The 27379-nt window shown below is 49.1% G+C and overlaps 1 protein-coding gene across 1 annotated transcript in view; it reads left to right on the top strand.

Moving 5' to 3' along the window:
• LOC311141339 (terminal uridylyltransferase 7-like) overlaps positions 1-27089 on the top strand; it is a 28234-nt gene extending 1145 nt beyond the window's left edge. Inside the window, exons 3-29 of the mRNA XM_084176634.1 lie at positions 80-243; positions 506-663; positions 1009-1125; positions 1230-1407; positions 3816-3904; positions 5551-5602; positions 5867-5936; positions 6154-6280; positions 6601-6720; positions 7764-7904; positions 12209-12386; positions 12647-13290; positions 13391-13541; positions 13690-13776; positions 13966-14066; positions 14202-14259; positions 14707-14900; positions 14995-15108; positions 16488-16565; positions 18102-18273; positions 18630-18677; positions 19011-19102; positions 20878-20993; positions 21157-21329; positions 22354-22421; positions 22505-22564; positions 25719-27089. Of these exons, the coding sequence (XP_084032760.1) occupies positions 80-243; positions 506-663; positions 1009-1125; positions 1230-1407; positions 3816-3904; positions 5551-5602; positions 5867-5936; positions 6154-6280; positions 6601-6720; positions 7764-7904; positions 12209-12386; positions 12647-13290; positions 13391-13541; positions 13690-13776; positions 13966-14066; positions 14202-14259; positions 14707-14900; positions 14995-15108; positions 16488-16565; positions 18102-18273; positions 18630-18677; positions 19011-19102; positions 20878-20993; positions 21157-21329; positions 22354-22421; positions 22505-22552 (3538 nt within the window). The 3' untranslated portion in view covers positions 22553-22564; positions 25719-27089. The remainder of the gene's footprint in view (positions 1-79; positions 244-505; positions 664-1008; positions 1126-1229; positions 1408-3815; positions 3905-5550; positions 5603-5866; positions 5937-6153; positions 6281-6600; positions 6721-7763; positions 7905-12208; positions 12387-12646; positions 13291-13390; positions 13542-13689; positions 13777-13965; positions 14067-14201; positions 14260-14706; positions 14901-14994; positions 15109-16487; positions 16566-18101; positions 18274-18629; positions 18678-19010; positions 19103-20877; positions 20994-21156; positions 21330-22353; positions 22422-22504; positions 22565-25718) is intronic.
• The last annotated feature ends 290 nt before the right edge of the window (positions 27090-27379 follow it).

The raw sequence follows: 27379 nt of genomic DNA, 5'->3' as shown, positions 1-27379 counted from the left end.
TTATTCCTAAGACTGAACAGTTAACATTTCCCAATAGGAAAAACATGTCACACTAAGTTGCCATGCTAAAACTTTGCAGGTACCCGGAGAGCCAGCAGGTGGAGGGCCTGGTCGAGGGCAGGGAGGAGAACTGGAGAGAGCGCCCCTCACAGCGCTGGAGGAGAACGTCTCAGGGAGAGGACCCAGGGGAGGACAGGGAGCAGGGACGGAGAGACAACACTGACAACACACCTCACAGCTCAGGTAGAACCAAACAAAGACCTGGGTTATCTTCAGTAGGCATGGGGTGGTGTTACCTATAGGTTATTTGCATGGGGTGCGTTCCACATTGCAGCCGATTTTAAAGGCGTGTCGAGACTGACTGATTGACAAGTCATCTTGCATCATAAATAACTACTTAATATTAGTTGTAGATCAGTCATTCACAATTTACCCACAATTTACATGGCTGTGGAGTCAGGAAGGTGTGTGAATGACTATGGGTAACGTAGCTTGGTTTCTCCAGGGGGGAGGAACTGTAGGTACCGTGACCGGAGGCGGGGTCTAGGTGAGGAGGACCGTGGGCCGGTGGTGGATGAGTCATCTCTGTCAGCCAAAGAGCTGCTGGGACTGAAACAGGCAGAGGAGAAGATCGGCAGAGAGGAGATCTTCCGTCTGAAGAAGGTGAGGCGTCCATCAGGAGGGGAGTACCGTGTCACTCCACTCCCATCCTTCAGTATTCCCAACGTCATACATTTTGTTCTGGACCCGCACGCACACACACAACTGATTCAACTAATCAGAGGCTAAACTTACTTCCTGAGTCCTCTACGGACACTGTGAGCGCGTTCCTCTGGCCAGGCGTTGCCGACTCATGCCAGATCTTACGATGCCTGCATAGTTATTTTACGTATCAGCTGACCCCGTCACATGTTATAGCAGTCTGGTGCCTGGCGGCGCAGTCGATGCATTGGTTGATGCAGGGGAACGCGACCAATGGCACGTCTCTCTCTCTTCTCCCTGTCTCAGAGGTCCCGCAGTAAACCCAGTGCTGTCTACACCTGCTCTCTGTGTGAGGTACTACTGGACTCTGTCTCTGAAGCTCACAGACACGTCAAAGACAAGTGGCACAAGAGGAGAGCGAAGGTGAGAACACCTACTAATACTACTCACCTCTATCTTCCAAAACAATGATTACAGACACGATATGTATTTATTATTATATGACCCCTATGTGTCTCTGTGTTTAGGAGCGTCGTGAGGAGGCGGTGCTGACGGATCTCGCGCCCCCTGGGGTGGAGCAGGTGGTGGCGGTGAGCGTGGCGTTGGAAGGCGTGGTCAGAGAGAGGGGGATGAGTGACCAGGATGTAGAGAACAGACGACAGATTGTCTCCAACATGCAGGAAGTCCTGATGTCTGTCCTGCCTGGTGAGAGAACGCTGTGTGTGTGACTAGAAGTCCTAACGTCCGTCCTGCCTGGTGAGAGAACGCTGTGTGTGTGACTAGAAGTCCTAACGTCCGTCCTGCCTGGTGACAGAACGGCCGGAGTAGACTAGCGGGGTAGACGAGTCCAGCCGTACATACTGTTGGTTGGTTTTGCTCCTAGCAGAACTCCCTAAAGACCTTAGCTTGAAAAACAATATTACGGGTTGTCCCTCTTGAGCCACCGTAGCAACAACATAGCCAGTAACACTTCCTCAAAATAGTCTGAATTAATCTAAGATAAATCTGCCGAGAAGGGCTTAGTCGTGCGATTTTCCATCTAACTAAGATGTTTGGTGGAGTACTTCTAAACATGTGCGTGAAAACTAGTAGTGTGCCTCTCAGTAGGGCCCAGCTGATGCTGCCCTCTCTCCTCTCAGTAGGGCCCAGCTGATGCTGCCCTCTCTCCTCTCAGTAGGGCCCAGCTGATGCTGCCCTCTCTCCTCTCAGTAGGGCCCAGCTGATGCTGCCCTCTCTCCTCTCAGTAGGGCCCAGCTGATGCTGCCCTCTCTCCTCTCAGTAGGGCCCAGCTGATGCTGCCCTCTCTCCTCTCAGTAGGGCCCAGCTGATGCTGCCCTCTCTCCTCTCAGTAGGGCCCAGCTGATGCTGCCCTCTCTCCTCTCAGTAGGGCCCAGCTGATGCTGCCCTCTCTCCTCTCAGTAGGGCCCAGCTGATGCTGCCCTCTCTCCTCTCAGTAGGGCCCAGCTGATGCTGCCCTCTCTCCTCTCAGTAGGGCCCAGCTGATGCTGCCCTCTCTCCTCTCAGTAGGGCCCAGCTGATGCTGCCCTCTCTCCTCTCAGTAGGGCCCAGCTGATGCTGCCCTCTCTCCTCTCAGTAGGGCCCAGCTGATGCTGCCCTCTCTCCTCTCAGTAGGGCCCAGCTGATGCTGCCCTCTCTCCTCTCAGTAGGGCCCAGCTGATGCTGCCCTCTCTCCTCTCAGTAGGGCCCAGCTGATGCTGCCCTCTCTCCTCTCAGTAGGGCCCAGCTGATGCTGCCCTCTCTCCTCTCAGTAGGGCCCAGCTGATGCTGCCCTCTCTCCTCTCAGTAGGGCCCAGCTGATGCTGCCCTCTCTCCTCTCAGTAGGGCCCAGCTGATGCTGCCCTCTCTCCTCTCAGTAGGGCCCAGCTGATGCTGCCCTCTCTCCTCTCAGTAGGGCCCAGCTGATGCTGCCCTCTCTCCTCTCAGTAGGGCCCAGCTGATGCTGCCCTCTCTCCTCTCAGTAGGGCCCAGCTGATGCTGCCCTCTCTCCTCTCAGTAGGGCCCAGCTGATGCTGCCCTCTCTCCTCTCAGTAGGGCCCAGCTGATGCTGCCCTCTCTCCTCTCAGTAGGGCCCAGCTGATGCTGCCCTCTCTCCTCTCAGTAGGGCCCAGCTGATGCTGCCCTCTCTCCTCTCAGTAGGGCCCAGCTGATGCTGCCCTCTCTCCTCTCAGTAGGGCCCAGCTGATGCTGCCCTCTCTCCTCTCAGTAGGGCCCAGCTGATGCTGCCCTCTCTCCTCTCAGTAGGGCCCAGCTGATGCTGCCCTCTCTCCTCTCAGTAGGGCCCAGCTGATGCTGCCCTCTCTCCTCTCTCTCGTGTTGAATGACAGCAAACACTTCAATGAAGAATCCCATCCATAATTCCCACCTCCACTGTTGAAACATCACCAATGAAGGGGCGTGAAGGTTACCGAACTTCGACTTGCCTCAAGAAAAGAAGTGCTTGAAACAGCCGGAACACCAAAACAAACAAACATCTCACAAAAGGTTGTCATAATATGAACTGGCTTAATACAGTATATGAACTGTTTGGACAGGTTTTACTTCCTGTCTTCAGGCTGATGGCTGGGTTGATAAAGGCTGGACCAACCATGCTGGGTGGGTTGATAAAGGCTGGACCAACCATGCTGGGTGGGGATGATGGCTGGGTTGATAATGACTGGACCAACCATGCTGGGTGGGGATGATGGCTGGGTTGATAATGACTGTACCAACCATGCTGGGTGGGTTGATAAAGATTGGACCAACCATGCTGGGTAGGGATGATGGCTGGGTTGATAACGACTGGACCGACCATGCTGGGTGGGTTGATAAAGATTGGACCAACCATGCTGGGTAGGGATGATGGCTGGGTTGATAACGACTGGACCGACCATGCTGGGTGGGTTGATAAAGATTGGACCAACCATGCAGGGTGGGTGGATAAAGACTGGACCAACCATGCTGGGTGTGTTGATAAAGACTGGACCAACCATGCTGGGTGGGTTGATAAAGACTGGACCAACCATGCTGGGTGGGTTGATAAAGACCGGGTCCTTGTTTCTGAGGGACTGCCCCCGCATGCTGGACTAGTAAAGTTTCCCTTCTTCTTGTTTCAGAGGTGAAACTCCGGCTCTATGGGTCGTCCTGCACCAAGTTTGGTTTTAAGGATTCTGACGTCAACATTGATATCCAGTTCCCCCCTCATGTGAGTAGCGTGTGTTTACATCTCATCCTATTTCTTTAATTAGCAGTTCTCCTGTTCTTCAGTGTTGTACTGTCACATGTCTTCCTCTGTGTTGTATCTATACTGAACAAAAATGTAAATCTGCGCGGCAGTCCGACGGGAGCTGGTTGTGGGTGTGACTAAATAAAAGCAGGGCGTTCTACCTGACAATTGTAGAACTTGGATACCGTCTCGTTGGCCTAACGTTATGTCCTAATCTGACTTTGGTGCAGGTCATGTTGTTCTTCACATTACCGTCTCTGGTAAACACTCACTATATTATTACTACATAAAATAAAATCTAAGTTTATTTGTCACATGCACAGGATACAGAAGGTGTAAACCGCTCCAACTCAACTCTGGACCTCCAAGCCAGTTCCACTGCATTTTTTCATTGTTCTCTATTCAGGGACTGATTTTAGACCTGGGACACCAGGTGGGAGCAATTCATTATCAGGTAGAACAGAAAACCAGCAGGCTCCGGACCTCGTAGGGTAAGAGTTGAGTACCCCTGGTGTAAACGGTACAGTGAAATGGTTACTTGCATAGTGGAGTCTTTTGTTTAGACGTGTAGCTAGCTAGCTAAACAATGAACCATAATCCCAACTCATAACGTTACTACTATGCATGAATCTGCAGGTAGCTAAAGCTAACCAACTAGGTTCAATGTTAGCTAACTGAAGAATTTCTGCACAAACTGTCAGAAACCGTTTCAGGGAAGCTCATCTGCGTGCTCGTCGTCCTCACCAGGGTCTTGACCCGACTGCAGTTCGGTGTCATAACCGACTTCAGCAAACGCTCACCTTCAATGGCCACTGGCACGCTGGAGAAGTGTGCTCTTCACAGATTAATCCCGGTTTCAACTGTACCGGTCAGATGGCGTCGTGTGGGCGAGCGGTTTATTGATGTCAACGTTGTGAATAGAGTGCCCCATGGTGGCGGTGGGGTTATGGTATGGGCAGGTATAAGCTATGGACAACGAACACCATTGCATTTTATCTATGGCAATTTGAAAGCACAGAGATACAGTGACGAGATCCTGAGGCCCATTGTCGTGCCATTCATCTGCTGCCATCACCTCATGTTTCAGCATGATAATGCACGGCCCCATGTCGCAAGGATCTGTACACAATTCCTGGAATCTGAAAATGTCCCAGTTCTTCCATGGCCTGCATACTCACCAGACGTGACCTATTGAGCATGTTTGGGATGCTCTGGATCGACGTGTACAACAGCTTGTTCCAGTTCCCGCCAATATCCAGCAACTTCGCACAGCCATTGAAGAGGAGTGGGACCACATTCAACAGGCCACAATCAACAGCCTGATCAACTCTATGCGAAGGAGATGTGTCGCGCTGCAAGAGGCAAATGATGGTCACACCAGATACTGACTGGTTTTCTGATCCACAACCCTACCTTTTTTATATATGGAACAACTTTTTTTTTTAAAGGTATCTGTGACCAACAGATGCATATCTGTATTCCCAGTCATGTGAAATCCAAAGATTAGGGCCTAATGAATTTCCTTATATGAACTCAGTAAAATCTTTGAAATTGATGGATGTTGCGTTTGTATTTTTGTTCAGTGTTTATACTTTAGGAGTTTTGAAATGTGCCTGTATTCACAGATGCATCAACCAGAGGTTCTGTTGCTGGTTCAGGAGAGTCTGTCTGTCAGTAGTGAGTACATTTTTACCTCTTGTGATGCTACGCTAGCTAGAAAAACCCCATAATAACCAATTATACTTTTAGCGTTAAACATTGTGATCGCCATCAATGGAGTGATCACTCTGAGATGTTGTTGATCGTTGTTTGTGATGACGACAATGATGGTGGTTGTGATGGTTGTTTGTGATAAAGAGGATGGTGTTTGTGGTGATGGTGGTTGTTTGTGATGGTGGTTGTGATGATGGTGATGGTGATGATGATGATGGTTGTTTCCAGTTCTCTATGGTAACCTGGAGGCAGACTTCCATGCCAGGGTACCTGTGGTCATCTGTAAAGACGAGGGCAGGTCAGTCCTTCATTAATCACATCCATTGTTAGTGAAACATTAGACTGTTCTTTCTAATGTGCTGCTATCTGACTATATGACAGTTGTATTGTTTAGCACTAATCTTCCTGAAAATAACCACATCTCCCTTTGACTGATGTGAAAATGTGGCTGATGGGCCCTGTAGTTTTTGGGTACAGGAAGAACCTGTCTGTTATTGTTGTTGTTGTTCCTCAAGCGGTCTGGTGTGTAAGGTGAGCGCAGGAAATGACAACGCCTGCTTGACCACCTCCTTCCTGTCTGAGCTGGCCAATCGGGAGCCTCTCCTGCTGCCGCTGGTCCTGGGCTTCAGACACTGGGCCCGGGTGAGTTTATTAATTGGCCCACACACCTGTCAATCACCTCAGTAACCTGGTTAATACCTGATCACCGGTTAGCCTAGTAGTGTTTCCTCTAGATGTTTTTTTTTTAGGTGAGGTGCCGAAGTTCCTAAGACATTTTGGCTTGTAGAAACCTCATTCATCACTGAGGGATGAATTAAGTTCAATTTTCACATAATCATGCTACGATGTAAATGGTAGACTAACTTCAAATGTGGGTTGAGTGGCAGTTAGGATTCGCCTCATAGACAGAATGTCCTTTGTGTCCCAGGTTTCAGTGTTTTGACGTTGTTTCTGCCTGTTAGATCTGTCACGTGGACCGAGCGGAGGAGGGAGGTCTGCCGTCGTACGTCTTGGCTCTCATGGTCATCTACTTCCTCCAGCAGAGGAAACAGTCCATCCTGCCTGCCTACCTGGGACACGAGGTACACACAGACCTTAACCTGGGACACGAGGTACACACAGACCTTAACCTGGGACACGAGGTACACACAGACCTTAACCTGGGACACGAGGGACAGACACAGACCTTAACCTGGGACACGAGGGACAGACACAGACCTTAACCTGGGACACGAGGTACACACAGACCTTAACCTGGGACACGAGGTACACACAGACCTTAACCTGGGACACGAGGTACACACAGACCTTAACCTGGGACACGAGGGACAGACACAGACCTTAACCTGGGACACGAGGGACAGACACAGACCTTAACCTGGGACACGAGGGACAGACACAGACCTTAACCTGGGACACGAGGTACAGACACAGACCTTAACCTGGGACACGAGGGACACACAGACCTTAACCTGGGACACGAGGGACAGACACAGACCTTAACCTGGGACACGAGGTACACACAGACCTTAACCTGGGACACGAGGGACAGACACAGACCTTAACCTGGGACACGAGGGACAGACACAGACCTTAACCTGGGACACGAGGGACAGACACAGACCTTAACCTGGGACACGAGGGACAGACACAGACCTTAACCTGGGACACGAGGGACAGACACAGACCTTAACCTGGGACACGAGGGACAGACACAGACCTTAACCTGGGACACGAGGGACAGACACAGACCTTAACCTGGGACACGAGGGACAGACACAGACCTTAACCTGGGACACGAGGAACACACTGCGTCTAACATAACATCTCTCTCCTCCCTCTCAGATAAAGGAGTTCTCCATTAGCCGGCTGTATGACTTCAGGCTGACCATAACATCTCTCTCCTCCCTCTCAGATAAAGGAGTTCTCCATTAGCAGGCTGTATGACTCCAGGCTGACCATAACACCTCTCTCCTCCCTCTCAGATAAAGGAGTTCTCCATTAGCCGGCTGTATGACTTCAGGCTGACCATAACACCTCTCTCCTCCCTCTCAGATAAAGGAGTTCTCCATTAGCCGGCTGTATGACTTCAGGCTGACCATAACACCTCTCTCCTCCCTCTCAGATAAAGGAGTTCTCCATTAGCCGGCTGTATGACTTCAGTCTCACCTACGTGGAGGATGGCTTTGTCCACTGGGGTTACTACCCCGTCTCTAAGGACTCCTCCTCATCCTCAACCCCAGAAACCATCTACAGGGAGGGCAAGGTAACTACACCCTGTGGGGGTGGGGGAGGTAACTACACCCTGTGGGGGTGGGGGAGGAAACTACACCCTGTGGGGGTGGGGGAGGTAACTACACCCTGTGGGGGTGGGCGAGGTAACTACACCCTGTGGGGGTGGGGGAGGTAACTACACCCTGTGGGTTGGGGGAGGTAACTACACCCTGTGGGTTGGGGGAGGTAACTACACCCTGTGGGGGTGGGGGAGGTAACTACACCCTGTGGGGGTGGGCGAGGTAACTACACCCTGTGGGGGAGGTAACTACACCCTGTGGGGGAGGTAACTACACCCTGTGGGGGAGGTAACTACACCCTGTGGGGGTGGGGGAGGTAACTACACCCTGTGGGGGAGGTAACTACACCCTGTGGGGGTGGGGGAGGTAACTACACCCTGTGGGGGAGGTAACTACACCCTGTGGGGGAGGTAACTACACCCTGTGGGTTGGGGGGAGGTAACTACACCCTGTGGGTTGGGGGGAGGTAACTACACCCTGTGGGGGAGGTAACTACACCCTGTGGGGGAGGTAACTACACCCTGTGGGGGTGGGGGAGGTAACTACACCCTGTGGGGGAGGTAACTACACCCTGTGGGGGTGGGGGAGGTAACTACACCCTGTTGGGGAGGAAACTACACCCTGTGGGGGAGGTAACTACACCCTGTGGGGGAGGTAACTACACCCTGTGGGGGAGGTAACTACACCCTGTGGGGGAGGTAACTACACCCTGTGGGGGAGGTAACTACACCCTGTGGGGGAGGGGGAGGTAACTACACCCTGTGGGGGAGGGGGAGGTAACTACACCCTGTGGGGAGGCGGGGAGGTAACTACACCCTGTGGGGGAGGGGGATGTAACTACACCCTGTGGGGAGGGGGAGGTAACTACACCCTGTGGGGGAGGGGGATGTAACTACACCCTTTGGGTTGGGGGGAGGTAACTACACCCTGTGGGGGAGGGGGAGGTAACTACACCCTTTGGGTTGGGGGGAGGTAACTACACCCTGTGGGGGTGGGGGAGGTAACTACACCCTGTGGGGGTGGGGGGGAGGTAACTACACCCTGTGGGGGTGGGCGAGGTAACTACACCCTGTGGGGAAGGTAACTACACCCTGTGGGGAAGGTAACTACACCCTGTGGGGAGGGGGAGGTAACTACACCCTGTGGGGGTGGTAACTACACCCTTTGGGTTGGGGGGAGGTAACTACACCCTTTGGGGGTGGGGGGGGTAACTACACCCTTTGGGTTGGGGGGAGGTAACTACACCCTTTGGGTTGGGGGGAGGTAACTACACCCTTTGGGTTGGGGGGAGGTAACTACACCCTTTGGGTTGGGGGGAGGTAACTACACCCTTTGGGTTGGGGGGAGGTAACTATACAATGCATTCTGAATGTATTCAGACCACTTGACTTTTTCCACATTTTGTTACGTTACAGCCTTATTCTAAAATGGATTAAATTGTTTTTTTCCCTCCTCAATCTACACACAAAACCCATAATGACAAAGCAAAAAATAATTTTTAGAAATTTCTGTACATTTATAAAAAATATAAAAACGGAAATATGACATTTACATCAGTATTCAGAGCCTTTACTCAGTACTTTGTTGAAGCACCTTTGGCAGCGATTACAGCCTCAAGTCTTCTTGGGTATGACGCTACAAGTTTGGCACACCTGTATTTGGGGAGTTTCTCCCATTCTTCTCTGCAGATCCTCTCAAGCTCTGTCAGGTTGGATGGGGAGCGTCGCTGCACAGCTATTTTCACGTCTCTCCAGAGATGTTAGATCGGGTTCAAGTCCGGGCTCTGGCTGGGCCACTCAAGGACATTCAGAGACTTGTCCCGAAGCCACTCCTGCGTTGTCTTGGCAGTGTGCTTAGGGTTGTTGTCCTGTTGGAAGGTGAACCTTCGCCCCAGTCTGAGGTCCTGAGCGCTCTGGAGCAGGTTTTCATCAAGGATCTCTCTGTACTTTGCTCCTTTCATCTTTCCCTCGATCCTGACTAGTCTCCCAGTCCCTGCCACTGAAAACATCCCCACAGCATTTTTTATTTTATTTTTTATTTTATTTTATTTCACCTTTATTTAACCAGGTAAACCAGTTGAGAACAAGTTCTCATTTACAACTGCGACCTGGCCAAGATAAAGCAAAGCAGTGCGATTAAAAACAACAACACAGAGTTACATATGGGGTAAACAAAACATACAGTCAAAAAATACAACAGAAAATATATATACAGTGTGTGCAAATGTAGCAAGTTATGGAGGTAAGGCAATAAATAGGCTATAGTGCAGAATAATTACAATTAGTATTAACACTGGAATGCTAGATGTGCAAGAGATGATGTGCAAATAGAGATACTGGGGTGCAAAAGAGCAAAATAAATAACAATATAGGGATGAGGTAGTTGGGCGGGCTAATTTCAGATGGGCTGTGTACAGGTGCAGTGATCGGTAAGGTGCTCTGACAACTGATGCTTAAAGTTAGTGAGGGAGATAAGAGTCTCCAGCTTCAGAGATTTTTGCAATTCGTTCCAGTCATTGGCAGCAGAGAACTGGAAGGAATGGCGGCCAAAGGAGGTGTTGGCTTTGGGGATGACCAGTGAGATATACCTGCTGGAGCGCAGACTACGGGTGGGTGCTGCTATGGTGACCAATGAGCTAAGATAAGACAGGGATTTGCCTAGCAGTGATTTATAGATGGCCTGGAGCCAGTGGGTTTGGCGACGAATATGTAGTGAGGACCAGCCAACAAGAGCGTACAGGTCACAATGGTGGGTAGTATATGGGGCTTTGGAGACAAAACGGATGGCACTGTGATAGACTACATCCAATTTGCTGAGTAGAGTGTTGGAGGCTATTTTGTAAATGACATCGCCGAAGTCAAGGATCGGTAGGATAGTCAGTTTTACGAGGGCATGTTTGGCAGCATGAGTGAAGGAGGCTTTGTTGCGAAATAGGAAGCTGATTCTAGATTTAACTTTGGATTGGAGATTCTTAATGTGAGTCTGGAAGGAGAGTTTACAGTCTAACCAGACACCTAGGTATTTGTAGTTGTCCACATACTCTAGGTCAGACCCGTCGAGTAGTGATTCTAGTCGGGTGGGCGGGTGCCAGCAGCATTCGATTGAAGAGCATGCATTTAGTTTTACTAGCGTTTAAGAGCAGTTGGAGGCTACTGAAGGAGTGTTGTATGGCGTTGAAGCTCGTTTGGAGGTTTGTTATTACAGTGTCCAATGAAGGGCCAGATGTATACAAAATGGTGTCGTCTGCGTAGAGGTGGATCTGAGAGTCACCAGCAGCAAGAGCGACGTCATTGATATACACAGAGAAAAGAGTCGGCCCAAGAATTGAACCCTGTGGCACCCCCATAGAGACTGCCATAGGTCCAGACAACAGGCCCTCCGATTTGACACATTGAACTCTATCTGAGAAGTAGTTGGTGAACCAGGCGAGGCAGTCATTTGAGAAACCAAGGCTATTTAGTCTGCCAATAAGAATGCGGTGGTTGACAGAGTCGAAAGCCTTGGCCAGGTCAATGAAAACGGCTGCACAGTACTGTCTATTATCGATCGCGGTTATAATATCGTTTAGGACCTTGAGCGTGGCTGAAGTGCACCCATGACCAGCTCGGAAACCGGATTGCATAGCGGAGAAGGTACGGTGGGATTCGAAATGGTCGGTGATCTGTTTGTTAACTTGGCTTTCAAAAACTTTTGAAAGGCAGGGCAGGATGGATATAGGTCTGTAACAGTTTGGATCTAGAGTGTCACCCCCTTTGAAGAGGGGGATGACCGCGGCAGCTTTCCAATCTCTGGGGATCTCAGACGTTACGAAAGAGAGGTTGAACAGGCAAGTAATAGGGGCTGCCACTACCATGCTTCACCATAGGGATGGTGCCAGGTTTCCGCCAGACGTGACACTTGGCATTCAGTAAAATCTTGGTTTCATTAGACCAGAGAATCTTGTTTCTCATGGTCAGAGTCCTTTTAGGTGCCTTTTCGCAAACTCCAAGCGAGCTGTCATGTGCCTTTTACTGAGGAGTGGCTTCCGTCTGGCCACACTACCATAAAGGCCTGATTGGTGGAATGCTGCAGAGATGGTTGTCCTTCTGGAAGGTTCTCCCATCTCCACAGAGGAATTCTGGAGCTCTGTCAGAGTGACCATTGGGTTCTTGGTCACCTCCCTGACCAAGGCCCTTCTCCCCCGATTGCCACTGTGTTCTGTGGGGTGGGCGAGGCCACCGCACCCTGTGGGTGCTCAACATTGTCAGTGATTGTGTTTCTCTCTCTCTCTCTCCAGGCTCCTCTGGTGTTCCAGAGACCTGTCTCTCCTCCAGCGGTGGGTCTTCTGTGGGTGGAGATGCTGCGTTTTTATTCGCTGGAGTTCAACATGGCGGAGTGTGTCATCAGCGTGCGTACCAGCCTCGTCCTATCACGGGAGGCCAAGGACTGGCCCAAGAAACGCATTGCCGTGGAGGGTATTGTTGCCTTCAGTCTCCTACATGTTTTAGTAGCTATTTTCTAGTTGGAGCCGGATAACCTGTGGTGGTTGAACCCAGCCCAGTGTAGTTAACCGGAATTAAGGTCTCCAATTGTTCACTTTGAATGCTAAACCTGTGTAAGCTGTTTCCAGGTAGACTTTGTGAATGGGGAACAGTTGTTTAGCAAATCATGACACAGATACACAAGTTATGATTTTGAGATGAGTTTATGATCTAATGAAGTCGTGTGTTTTTAGATCCGTTTGCTGTGAAGAGGAACGTGGCTCGTACGTTGAACAGCCAACAGATGTACGAGTACATCCTCCACTGCCTCAAATCTACCTACAAGTACTTCGCCCTGCCCCTCAGGCTCCCCTCAGCCAACCACACGACAGCAGAGCCGCGAGGAGCCAATCACAAGCCAGGGCCTGGACATAAGGCTCCGAGTGACGTTGGCCTTGTTCAATCAGGGTTGAGTGGTCTCATCCTGGAATCCCAGGCAACCACTAAGCAGAAAGGAGAGGCAGATGTGCAGGATTCTGACTGTATGGAGGAAGAGGAGGAGAGCCCTCCAGAGTCCGACCAAGAGAAAGAAGAGGAAGACTTGGGGAAGAACAGCCTGTCTGAAGAGGAGGATGGAGTATATCCCAGACATCACCTAGACAGTGTGACCACAGAGGACGAAGAGCTGTTCCCATTGGACGAGGTCTCAGGAGAGGAGCAACTCTCCGATGAGGAGGGGCCAGACCTAGACACTCCCGGCTCATTGGATGAGGAGGATGAGGTAGCCCCACCCACAGTACCAGAGGACCCGCCCAAGCAGGAAGCACCAGACAACAGGACCGAGGGGGCCAGTGTTCTCTGCTATGGGTTCACCAGACAGGCGTTCACCCGCGGCAGGGTAGATATGACCACGTGATCACACATTTTCTTTCAAAGTTCTTGCAAACAAAGTCTAAAACTGTTATGATTTGCTAACCTTGTGTCTGTGTGTGGTTCAGTCCCACACAGTGGTGTGCGGTGTGTGTAAGCGTGACGGCCATCTAAAGAAGGACTGCCCTGAGGACTTCCAGAGGGTACAGCTAGCCCCTCTCCCTCCCATGACGCCCGCCTTCCTCAAAACACTCAACACCGTCTGCCAACAGTGCTACCGTAAGTCTGCCTGTGTGTGCGCGTGTTACCTGTTCTTCAAATGATCTGTACATTCTGTACAGGATGTACCGTTCCACGTCGTTACTTTAAAATATATTTAATTTAATATTTCCCGGGAATTGACTGTTTATTTGATTGAATTTCCCAGGAGACTTTGCTCTAGATGAGGTGGAGGTGGGAGTGAGAGAACACATCCTACTGGACCTGGAGAGCTTCGTCAAACGCCAGTTCACTGGTGAGACGCCATGACACACCTGATACTCTGGGGAAATAATGTTCACCTCTAAAAGTTGTTGTCTAAAGGAAGATTGGAGGAGAGATGTCCACTCTCCATGTGGTAGCAGATATGTAGTTGTTATTTCTTGTGACTGACAGGTTCCGTACTTTAACTGTTTGGTTGACTGGTTGCTTGATTGATTGACAGGTGCCAGGCTGAGACTGTTTGGTTCATCTAAAAATGGCTTTGGCTTCAAGCAGAGTGACCTGGACATCTGTATGGTGCTGGACGGAGAGGACACCGCTGAAGTAATCTCTCTGCTTTTCTCCTTCTCTCTTATCAAGACAACTATTCTCTCTATCGATAAACCATTAAGTGAATCCCATAAACACACCTCTTCTGAAATCCTGTTTTGAAAAGTAATAATTTATTTTCCCCTGCAGGGTCTGGACTGTATCAGCATCATAGAGTCTCTGGCCAGACTGCTGAGGAAACACCCAGGTCAGTGTCTAGACACTACCCTATAATAATGGTTATCTTTCTAGTCCCTTAATGCTGTATCTGTCCCCCCCCCAGGTCAGTGTCTAGACACTACCCTATAATAATGGTTATCTTTCTAGTCCCTTAATGCTGTATCTGCCCCCCCCCAGGTCAGTGTCTAGACACTACCCTATAATAATGGTTATCTTTCTAGTCCCTTAATGCTGTATCTGCCCCCCCCCAGGTCAGTGTCTAGACACTACCCTATAATAATGGTTATCTTTCTAGTCCCTTAATGCTGTATCTGTCCCCCCCCCAGGTCAGTGTCTAGACACTACCCTATAATAATGGTTATCTTTCTAGTCCCTTAATGCTGTATCTGCCCCCCCCCAGGTCAGTGTCTAGACACTACCCTATAATAATGGTTATCTTTCTAGTCCCTTAATGCTGTATCTGCCCCCCCCCCAGGTCTAAGGAACATCCTCCCCATCACTACAGCTAAAGTCCCCATCGTTAAGTTCTACCACGTCAGAACGGGCCTGGAGGGAGACATATCCCTCTACAACACGCTGGCCCTGTACAACACACGTCTGTTGGCGTCCTACGCTGCCGTCGACCCCCGAGTCAAGATACTGTGCTACGTCATGAAGGTCTTGGCCAAGGTGAGCCGAACACACGCCGATGGCCCAGCACGTTTAGCACTGCACTAGAAGCTTCTGATGATAATTGAATGAGTCTGTCTGTCCCCTGGTCTAGATGTGTGATATAGGTGATGCGTCCCGAGGCAGTCTGTCCTCCTACGGCTACACCCTGATGGTGCTATTCTACCTCCAACAGAGGAACCCACCCGTTATACCTGTGCTGCAGGAGGTAACTCACACGGGTGATATTCTACCTACAACAGAGGAGTTAGATTAGCTGACTCGGGGGTTAGATTAGCTGACTCGGGGGTTAGATTAGCTGACTCGGGGGTTAGATTAGCTGACTCGGGGGTTAGATTAGCTGACTCGGGGGTTAGATTAGCTGACTCGGGGGTTAGATTAGCTGACTCTGGGGTTAGATTAGCTGACTCGGGGGTTAGATTAGTTGACTCGGGGGTTAGATTAGCTGACTCGGGGGTTAGATTAGCTGACTCGGGGGTTAGATTAGCTGACTCTGGGGGTTAGATTAGCTGACTCTGGGGGTTAGATTAGCTGACTCTGGGGTTAGATTAGCTGACTCTGGGGTTAGATTAGCTGACTCGGGGGTTAGATTAGCTGACTCTGGGGTTAGATTAGCTGACTCTGGGGTTAGATTAGCTGACTCTGGGGTTAGATTAGCTGACTCTGGGGTTAGATTAGCTGACTCTGGGGTTAGATTAGCTGACTCTGGGGTTAGATTAGCTGACTCTGGGGTTAGATTAGCTGACTCTGGGGGTTAGATTAGCTGACTCTGGGGTTAGATTAGCTGACTCGGGGGTTAGATTAGCTGACTCGGGGGTTAGATTAGCTGACTCTGGGGTTAGATTAGCTGACTCGGGGGTTAGATTAGCTGACTCGGGGGTTAGATTAGCTGACTCGGGGGTTAGATTAGCTGACTCTGGGGTTAGATTAGCTGACTCTGGGGGTTAGATTAGCTGACTCGGGGGTTAGATTAGCTGACTCTGGGGGTTAGATTAGCTGACTCTGGGGTTAGATTAGCTGACTCTGGGGTTAGATTAGCTGACTCTGGGGGTTAGATTAGCTGACTCTGGGGGTTAGATTAGCTGACTCGGGGGTTAGATTAGCTGACTCTGGGGTTAGATTAGCTGACTCTGGGGGTTAGATTAGCTGACTCTGGGGGTTAGATTAGCTGACTCGGGGGTTAGATTAGCTGACTCGGGGGTTAGATTAGCTGACTCGGGGGTTAGATTAGCTGACTCGGGGGTTAGATTAGCTGACTCGGGGGTTAGATTAGCTGACTCGGGGGTTAGATTAGCTGACTCGGGGGTTAGATTAGCTGACTCGGGGGTTAGATTAGCTGACTCGGGGGTTAGATTAGCTGACTCGGGGGTTAGATTAGCTGACTCGGGGGTTAGATTAGCTGACTCGGGGGTTAGATTAGCTGACTCGGGGGTTAGATTAGCTGACTCTTTTACTGGCTCCAGAATGTTCACATTGTTTACTCAATAGAGAGATTGATGTAACTTCATGTGTTTTGTGGATTTATTGATGTAACTTCATGTGTTTGTGGATTTATTGATGTATTGATGTAACTTCATGTGTTTGTAGATTTATGACGGGGAAGCGAAGCCAGAGGTTTTGGTGGATGGATGGAACGTCTACTTCTACGATGATCTGGATAACCTAGTGAGTCACTCAGCTGGATAACCTAGTGAGTCACTCAGCTGGATAACCTAGTGAGTCACTCAGCTGGATAACCTAGTGAGTCACTCAGCTGGATAACCTAGTGAGTCACTCAGCTGGATAACCTAGTGAGTCACTCAGCTGGATAACCTAGTGAGTCACTCAGCTGGATAACCTAGTGAGTCACTCAGCTGGATAACCTAGTGAGTCACTCAGCTGGATAACCTAGTGAGTCACTCAGCTGGATAACCTAGTGAGTCACTCAGCTGGATAACCTAGTGAGTCACTCAGCTGGATAACCTGGTGAGTCACTCAGCTGGATAACCTGGTGAGTCACTCAGCTGGATAACCTGGTGAGTCACTCAGCTGGATAACCTGGTGAGTCACTCAGCTGGATAACCTGGTGAGTCACTCAGCTGGATAACCTGGTGAGTCACTCAGCTGGATAACCTGGTGAGTCACTCAGCTGGATAACCTGGTGAGTCACTCAGCTGGATAACCTAGTGAGTCACTCAGCTGGATAACCTAGTGAGTCACTCAGCTGGATAACCTGGTGAGTCACTCAGCTGGATAACCTAGTGAGTCACTCAGCTGGATAACCTAGTGAGTCACTCAGCTGGATAACCTAGTGAGTCACTCAGCTGGATAACCTAGTGAGTCACTCAGCTGGATAACCTAGTGAGTCACTCAGCTGGATAACCTAGTGAGTCACTCAGCTGGATAACCTAGTGAGTCACTCTGCTGGCCTGCTGCTGGCACCAGCGTGACATAAATATGGGTGTTATTTACAATGGTGTTTGTTCTTCACTGGTTGCCCATTTCTTGTGGCAACGGGCCACAAATCTAGCTGCTGTGATGGCACACTGCGGTATTCCACCTAACAGATATGGGAGTTTATCAACGTTTGATTTGTTTTCAAATTCTTTGTGGGTCTGTGTAATCTGAGGGAAATATGTGTCTCTAATATGGTCATACATTTGGCAGGAGGTTAGGAAGTGCAGCTCAGTTTCCTCCTCATTTTGTGGGCAGTGTGCACATAGCCTGTCTTCTCTTGAGAGCCAGGTCTGCCTATGGCAGCCTTTCTCAATAGCAAGGCTATGCTCACTGAGTCTGTACATAGTCAAAGCTTTCCTTAAGTTTGGGTCAGTCACAGTGGTCAGGTATTCTGCCACTGTGTACTCTCTGTTTAGGGCCAAATAGCATTCTAGTTTGCGCAGTTTTTTTGTTAATTACTTGACACATTGGAAATAATTATATATTTTTTCTCATGATTTGGTTGGGTCTACTTGTGTTGCTGTCCTGGGGCTCTGTGGGGTCTGTTTGTGTTTGTGAACAGAGCCCCAGGACCAGCTTGCTTAGGGGACTCTTCTCCAGGTTCATCTCTCTGTAGGTGATGGCTGTGTTATGGAAGGTTTGGGAATCGCTTCCTTTTAGGTGGTTATAGAATTTAACCCCGTTTCTCTCTCTCTCTCTCTCTCTCTCTCTCTCTCTCTCTCTCTCTCTCGCCCTCTCTCTCTCGCCCTCTCTCTCTCTCTCTAGCCTGAGCGCTGGCAGCAGAGGAACATGGAGTGTGTAGGGTCTCTGTGGCTGGGCCTGCTGCAGTTCTACACTGAGACCTTTGACTTCAGAGAACACGTCATCTCCATCAGACAGAGAGCAGCTCTTACCACCTTCAACAAGCAGTGGACCTCCAAGTACATCGTCATCGAAGGTCAGTACTTCATTTATTCCTATTGAACTCCTAGCACAGTTTTCTTGACAGTAAACATGGCACTTTTTGGAGGGGATTGAGTGGAGCGATGGTGATGGCCCACCACCGACTGACCTGGTTCAGCCCACCACCGACTGACCTGGTTCAGCCCACCACCGACTGACCTGGTTCAGCCCACCACCGACTGACCTGGTTCAGCCCACCACCGACTGACCTGGTTCCACTCATCATCAAGTTTGAGTGTTTAGCATTGCTGGGTTATAATGAAAGCCTGCACACCCTGCAGCACTCCAAGGCCAGGGAGGGTTGGGATCCAGTGATCTAGTTATCTGATCTAATGTTGTTGTTCTCTCCAGATCCTTTTGACCTGAACCATAACCTGGGAGCTGGCCTGTCCAGGAGAAGTAGGTGTCTGTCTGTCTGTCTCTGTCCAGGAGAAGTAGGTGTCTGTCTGTCTGTCTCTGTCCAGGAGAAGTAGGTGTCTGTCTGTCTCTGTCCAGGAGAAGTAGGTGTTGTCTGTCTGTCTGTCTGTCTGTCTCTGTCCAGGAGAAATAGGTGTCTGTCTGTCTGTCTGTCTGATAGCACACCGACCTCACAGCATCACATCTTCCTCTCAATAATCTCTCTCGCTCTCTCTCCTTCTCTCTCCCTCTCGGTCTCTCTCTCCTCTCTCTCTCCTTCTCTCCTTCTCTCTCCCTCTCGGTCTCTCTCTCCTTCTCTCGCTCTCTCTTTCATAGTGACCAACTTCATCATGAAGGCATTCATTAATGGTAGGAGAGTGTTTGGAACGCCAGTCAAGACCTACCCTCCTGAGTACACTAGTCAGATGGTTAGTATTCACTACCTACCCTCCTGAATACGCAGATGGTTAGTATTCAGGTAGCCTAGTTGTTGAGGGTTGGGCCAGTAACCGAAAGTTGCTGGTTCGAATCCCTGAGCCGACTAGGTGAAAAATCTTTCTGTGCCCTTGAGCAAGGCACTTAACCCTAATTGCTCCTGTAAGTTGCTCTGGATAAGAGCGTCTGCTAAATGACTAAAATGTAAATGTTGATGTATTCAATATTGTCTTGGAAGAAGTGCATTCAAAACAAGTGCACTCACAAATCAAATCTGTGGTTGTGTTTCTGTCAGGAGTATAATGGTAATGTGCTGTGGTTGAGTCTCTGTCCTGATCTCTAATAGGATTATACAGCACTCATGTATCGTTCTAATTTATAACAGTAATATGTGGTTTTGTGTTTGACCCTGAGGTTTATAACAGTAATATGTGGTTTTGTGTTTGACCCTGAGGTTTATAACAGTAATATGTGGTTTTGTGTTTGACCCTGAGGTTTATAACAGTAATATGTGGTTTTGTGTTTGACCCTGAGGTTTATAACAGTAATATGTGGTTTTGTGTTTGACCCTGAGGTTTATAACAGTAATATGTGGTTGTGTGTTTGACCCTGAGGTTTATAACAGTAATATGTGGTTTTGTGTTTGACCCTGAGGTTTATAACAGTAATATGTGGTTTTGTGTTTGACCCTGAGGTTTATAACAGTAATATGTGGTTTTGTGTTTGACCCTGAGGTTTATAACAGTAATATGTGGTTTTGTGTTTGACCCTGAGGTTTATAACAGTAATATGTGGTTTTGTGTTTGACCCTGAGGTTTATAACAGTAATATGTGGTTTTGTGTTTGACCCTGAGGTATATAACAGTAATATGTGGTTTTGTGTTTGACCCTGAGGTTTATAACAGTAATATGTGGTTGTGTGTTTGACCCTGAGGTTTATAACAGTAATATGTGGTTTTGTGTTTGACCCTGAGGTTTATAACAGTAATATGTGGTTTTGTGTTTGACCCTGAGGTTTATAACAGTAATATGTGGTTTTGTGTTTGACCCTGAGGTTTATAACAGTAATATGTGGTTTTGTGTTTGACCCTGAGGTTTATAACAGTAATATGTGGTTTTGTGTTTGACCCTGAGGTTTATAACAGTAATATGTGGTTTTGTGTTTGACCCTGAGGTTTATAACAGTAATATGTGGTTTTGTGTTTGACCCTGAGGTATATAACAGTAATATGTGGTTTTGTGTTTGACCCTGAGGTTTATAACAGTAATATGTGGTTGTGTGTTTGACCCTGAGGTTTATAACAGTAATATGTGGTTTTGTGTTTGACCCTGAGGTTTATAACAGTAATATGTGGTTTTGTGTTTGACCCTGAGGTTTATAACAGTAATATGTGGTTTTGTGTTTGACCCTGAGGTTTATAACAGTAATATGTGGTTTTGTGTTTGACCCTGAGGTTTATAACAGTAATATGTGGTTGTGTGTTTGACCCTGAGGTTTATAACAGTAATATGTGGTTTTGTGTTTGACCCTGAGGTTTATAACAGTAATATGTGGTTTTGTGTTTGACCCTGAGGTTTATAACAGTAATATGTGGTTTTGTGTTTGACCCTGAGGTTTATAACAGTAATATGTGGTTTTGTGTTTGACCCTGAGGTTTATAACAGTAATATGTGGTTTTGTGTTTGACCCTGAGGTTTATAACAGTAATATGTGGTTTTGTGTTTGACCCGGAGGTTTATAACAGTAATATCTGGTTGTCCCTCTCAGGAGTTCTTCTTTGACCCGGAGGTGTTGACAGAAGGACAGCTGGCTCCAAACGACCGCTGCTGCAGGATATGTGGCAAGATCGGACACTTCATGAAAGACTGTCCCATGCGCAGGAAGTAAGGAGTGCCACTAGCCGTGTGGTGTGTGTGTGTGTGTTTTGACTTTGTGTGTGTCTGTGTGTGTGTGTTTTGACTTTGTGTGTGTGTGTCTCTCTGTGTGTGTGTGTGTGTGTCTCTCTGTGTGTGTGTGTGTGTCTGTGTGTGACATCCTCCTCTCTAGGTCTAGGCAGTGTCGTGAGCAGGAGGGAAGGAGGGACTGGGCGGCGTCTGAGGGGGGAAGGGAACGTCGTCAGGGCGACCGCTGGAGGCGACAGGAAGAGAAGCGATGCTGCTTCCTGTGTGGGAGCAACGCCCACATCAAGAAGGACTGCCCCCAGTACAGAGGTCCGGCAGGTCAGTACTGAGTCTGTCTGACTGACATTCTGTCCCTGGCTGGCTGGCTGGCTGTCTCTGGCTGGCTGTTTGTCTCTGGCTGGCTGGCTGTCTCTCTCTGGCTGGCTGGCTGTCTCTCTCTGGCTGGCTGGCTGTCTCTCTGGCTGGCTGGCTGTCTCTCTGGCTGGCTGGCTGGCTGGCTGTCTCTCTGGCTGGCTGGCTGTTTGTCTCTCTCTGGCTGACTGGCTGTCTCTCTCTGGCTGGCTGGCTGTCTCTCTCTGGCTGGCTGGCTGTCTCTGGTTGGCTGGCTGTCTCTCTCTGGCTGGCTGGCTGTCTCTGGTTGGCCGGCTGTCTCTCTCAGGCTGGCTGGCTGGCTGGCTGTCTCTCTCTCTCTGGCTGGCTGTCTGTCTCTCTCTGGCTGGCTGTCTCTCTCTGGCTGGTTGGCTGTCTCTCTCTGGCTGGCTGTCTCTGGCTGGCTGTTTGTCTCTGGCTGGCTGGCTGTCTCTCTCTCTCTGGCTGGCTGGCTGTCTCTGGCTGGCTGGCTGTCTCTCTCTGGCTGGCTGGCTGTCTCTCTGGCTGTCTCTCTGGCTGGCTGGCTGTCTCGCTGGCTGGCTGGCTGGCTGTCTCGCTGGCTGGCTGGCTGGCTGTCTCTCTGGCTGGCTGGCTGGCTGGCTGTTTGTCTCTCTCTGGCTGGCTGGCTGTCTCTCTCTGGCTGGCTGGCTGTCTCTCTCTGGCTGGCTGTCTCTGGTTGGCTGGCTGTCTCTCTCTGGCTGGCTGGCTGTCTCTGGTTGGCTGGCTGTCTCTCTCAGGCTGGCTGGCTGTCTCTCTCTGGCTGGCTGGCTGTCTCTCTCTGGCTGGCTGTCTGTCTCTCTCTGGCTGGCTGTCTCTGGCTGGCTGGCTGTCTCTCTCTGGCTGGTTGGCTGTCTCTCTCTGGCTGGCTGTCTGTCTCTCTCTGGCTCGCTGTCTCTGGCTGGCTGGCTGTCTGTCTCTGGCTGGCTGTCTGTTGTAGAAAGTGTTGTGGTGTTGATGTTTCTGTCTGATGCAGGTGCCAAAGCAGAAAACTCCTCTCCCTCTACGAGCCACATGAGGAATTTAAGAGAGAGAGAAAGACGGGTACGATGAATATTCACACAAACATTGACACACACACAAGCGCGCGCACTTGTTCTAACCCTCCTGTGTGTTCATTTGTCCAGGGCTCCCCTCAACAGGAGAAAAAGAAGCAACAACAAAATGTGATTTGAGTCCACAAGCAGGTCAGTGGTTTTTATGTGTTTGTAGTTGAATATGTATGATTATAATTTCCTATTAGCTTTTCAAAACCAAGGTCAATGAGTATGTTTACATGCACACTAATAATTCGATATGAATCTGATTATGGCAGTAGGCAGGTTATGTAATAGTCATGGTAACACCTCCCTCTGCTGGTCATAATGGAAGGAAGAATACGCCGATTAAAACACCTGGTGTTCTGAGCCATCATTGGTAAACGCCAGAGTTCCAGCACTGTATTTCACATACAAACTTTATAACTCAGAATTAAATAGTTTTCACAAAAATAACATTTTGAGTGGCGATTTTCTGCATTTATCAAAGTCCCATCAGTAGCCTGATTTTCAGATGTGTCCATGTAAACAGGATTATTAGGGAAATCATTCTTCTTGCAAAGCATGTAAACGTTTTAATCGAACTATTATGTTCATCTGAATATTCACAATAATTGTGTTATTGTGTGCATGTAACCATATGTGGCGGAGTGCTGCCAGGAAAATAACCTCTCCCTCAACGTCAACAAAACGAAGGAGCTGATCGTGGACTTCAGGAAACAGCAGAGGGAGCACGCCCCTATCCACATTGACGGGACCGCAGTAGGGAGGGTGGAAAGCTTCAAGTTCCTCGGCGTACACATCACTGACAAACTGAAATGGTCCACCCACACAGACAGTGTGGTGAAGAAGGCGCATCAGTGCCTCTTCAACCTCCGGAGGCTAAAGATATTTGGCTAGGCCCTAAGACCCTCACAAACTTTTACAGATGCACCATTGAGAGCATCCTGTCGGGCTGTATCACCACCTTGTACGGCAGCCGATGTGAGCAAGACCTTTAAGCAGGTCAACATTCACAAGGCCGCGGGGCCAGATGGATTACCAGGACGTGTACTCAAAGCATGCGCGGACCAACTGGCAAGAGTCTTTACTGACATTTTCAACCTCTCCCTGACCGAGTCTGTAATACCTACATGTTTCAAGCAGACCACCATAGTCCCTGTGCCCAAGAATGCGAAGGTAACCTGCCTAAATGACTACCGACCCGTAGCACTCACGTCTGTAGCCATGAAGTGCTTTGAAAGGCTGGTCATGGCTCACATCAACAGCATAATCCCAGAAACCCTAGACCCACTCCAATTCGCATACCGCCCCAACAGATCCACAGATGATGCAATCTCAATCACACTCCACACTGCCCTTTCACACCTGGACAAGAGGAACACCTACGTGAGAATGCTGTTCATTAACTACAGCTCAGCGTTCAACACCATAGTGCCCTCAAAGCTCATTACTAAGCTAAGGATCCTGGGACTAAACACCTCCCTCTGCAACTGGATCCTGGACTTCCTGACGGGCCGCCCCCAGGTGGTAAGGGTAGGCAACAACACGTCTGCCACACTGATCCTCAAAACTGGGGCCCATCAGGGGTGCGTGCTCAGTCCCCTCCTGTACTCCCTGTTCACCCATGACTGCATGGCCAGGCACGACTCCAACACCATCATTAAGTTTGCTGACGACACAACAGTGGTAGGCCTGATCACCGACAACGATGAGACAGCCTATAGGGAGGAGGTCAGAGACCTGGCAGTGTGGTGCCAGGATAACAACCTCTCCCTCAACGTGATCAAGACAAAGGAGATGATTGTGGACTACAGGAAAAGGAGGACTGAGCACGCCCCCATTAACATCGACAGGGCTGTAGTGGAGCGGGTCGAGAGTTTCAAGTTCCTTGGTGTCCACATCACCAACAAACTATCATGGTCCAAACACACCAAGACAGTCGTGAAGAGGGCACGACAACACCTATTCCCCCTCAGGGGACTGAAAGGATTTGGCATGGGTCCCCAGATCCTCAAAAAGTTTGACAGCTGCATCATCGAGAGCATCCTGACCGGTTGCATCACCGCCTGGTATGGCAACTGCTCGGTATCCGACCGTAAGGCGCTACAGAGGGTAGTGCGTACGGCCCACTACATCACTGGGGCCATCCAGGACCTGTATACTAGACGGTGTCAGAGGAAAGCTCAAAAAATTGTCAGACTCCAGCCACCCTAGTCATAGACTGTTCTCTCTGCTATGGCAAGCGGTACCGGACCGCCAAGTCTAGAACCAAAAGGCTCCTTAACAGCTTCTACCCCCAAGCTATAAGACTGCTGAACAATTCATCAAATGGCCACCCGGACTATTTACATTGACCCCCCGCCCCTTTTGTTTTTACACTGCTGCTACCCGCTGTCTATTATCTATGTATAGTCACTTTACCCCTACCTACATGTACAAACTACCTCGACTAACCTGTGCCCCCGCACATTGACTCTGTACCGGTACCCCCTGTATATAGCCTCCCTACTGTTATTTCCCATTGACTCTGTACCGGTACCCCCTGTATATAGCCTCTGTACCGGTACCCCCTGTATATAGCCTCCCTACTGTTATTACACATTGACTCTGTACCGGTACCCCCTGTATATAGCCTCTGTACTGGTACCCCCTGTATATAGAATCTGTACCGGTACCCCCTGTATATAGCCTCTGTACCGGTACCCCCTGTATATAGCCTCTGTACTGGTACCCCCTGTATATAGCCTCTGTACCGGTACCCCCTGTATATAGCCTCTGTACTGGTACCCCCTGTATATAGCCTCTGTACCGGTACCCCCTGTATATAGACTCTCTACTGTTATTACACATTGACTCTGTACCGGTACCCCCTGTATATAGCCTCGTTATTGTTATTTTGTTACTTTTTATTATTTTTAACTTTTTTCCCTCACTGTATGTATGTATGTATGTATATACAGTGAGGGAAAAAAGTATTTGATCCCCTGCTGATTTTGTACGTTTGCCCACTGACAAAGACATGATCAGTCTATAATTTTAATGGTAGGTTTATTTGAACAGTGAGAGACAGAATAACAACAACAAAATCCAGAAAAACGCATGTCAAAAATGTTATAAATGTATTTGCATTTTAATGAGGGAAACGCTCACTAACAGGGATGTAAACACATTTGTGGCCAAAATAACATTTTGATTTGATTTACTCAATGTTTCAGGACCTTACAGCAGCATTCCCCGATGGTCAGTGCATCTCTTCCTTGCTGTCTTCCATAATGCTGTCTTGCGTCCACCTGTGTTCCAGGCAGTCTAGCCAGCAGGCACATGGGTCGGTCTGATCCCAGGAGGAGCCCAGTGGACCGAAGACCAGAGAGCGAGGAGGAGAGAGACGGAGGAGGCAGCGCTCAACCTCTGGGTTCTACTCTACTCCCTCTGAGCTCTGGACAAAACCTCCAGTCCACCAGCCTGAATCTAGAACACCCGAAACCTAGAACTTGGAACCGGAACACCCCAGCCTTCTGTTGGAACCCGGACCCTGGAACCTAGAACCCCAGGGCCTGAGCCCCAGACAGAGGATGTCTCCCAAATGGCACCCTATTCCCTATATAGTGCACTACATTTGACCAGAGAATGGCACCCTATTCTCTATATAGTGCACTACATTTGACCAGGGTCTATAATGCAGTCTATAGGGATTAGGGTGCCGTTTGGGCTGCAGATAAACAGAGCGAGAGGGTATTTTATGTTTTAACCACCACTCCTAATGTCTGAGGAGCTTTTTAAAGTGTCATATTGTTTTAACTGAAAATACATGTTTTCTTCCTTCTCTCTGTTAGTTCACCCCCCCAACACCAGGGGGGGGGTGTTTTATTTAGTTTTAATAATGGTGATTATTTGTTTAATTTTCTTGTGCACTGATGTCCTCCCAAACACCCCTCTCCTCCATTTTGGACAGTAGATCCAGTTCGAACCGGGCTGTGTGTGTGTATCTCTATACACTCGTACGTGCGCAGAGGATTTAAATCTGGATTTTAGAATTGGCCCTGAAACAAATGGGGACTATTGATTAATAATGGACAGCCCCTCCATGCCAGAACATCCAAAGATGGTAGCTAGCTAGAGCTCCATTCCACTCCGCTCCTTCCTGCCCCCTCTAAACACGCTGTGGGTTTGTAATGATGTCATGGCAGTGACTCTGTATTTGGGTTACCAGTACCTAAATGGACCCCTAGCTCCCAACTCCCATGTGTGTAGATCTGAGATGATTGGACAGGTGTAGTAATACAGTGAAACCTCAAGGTGGAGCTAGTTACCACCAGATTTCTTATACACACCAAATCAATTATACTTATCGATCTACACTCTCGCATGATATGGGATCGGGCTGAGGGTTGATTTGGGGTTCTGCGTACATCAGTGCTGAAGGATTTTGGGGTGGGGTGGGAAAACGGGAAATATGCTTTAGTTTGTATGATGCATTTGGTGGCCAGTGCCTTTGATTGGTGGGACAGGTAGCTGTAATGTGAAGCCCTGCCCCCCCTGCCCTGGGCTAATGTTTGCTGCTAGTATTCTGTCTGAGACCTGCTTATCAAATAAACGTTCATTTAATGTCCAGATAATTTTTTTTGTCAGTACTTTTCTGTCATTAGTTTAGAAAATAAACCCTCACACTGGCTTTCTTTTGGAATTACTCAATTTTAGGTTGATTCACACATTTCTATGTAGGCTCCTCAAATTGTGTACTGGCAGCAGTCCTACTGAGATTATTATTCACTCGATTGTAGGGCCCCTGTAGCTCAGTTGGTAGAGCATGGCGCTTGCAACGCCAGGGTTGTGGGTTCGTTTCCCACGGGGGGCCAGTATGAAAAATGTGTGCACTCACTTAACTGTAAGTCGCTCTGGATAAGAGCGTCTGCTAAATGACTAAAATGTAAATGTAACTACATACATAAAATGGGATACGTG

This window comes from Coregonus lavaretus (genome assembly GCF_964263955.1).
Source record: "Coregonus lavaretus genome assembly, chromosome: 14".
Taxonomy (NCBI): domain Eukaryota; kingdom Metazoa; phylum Chordata; class Actinopteri; order Salmoniformes; family Salmonidae; genus Coregonus; species Coregonus lavaretus.
This window is presented reverse-complemented; position numbering and strand designations above follow the sequence as displayed.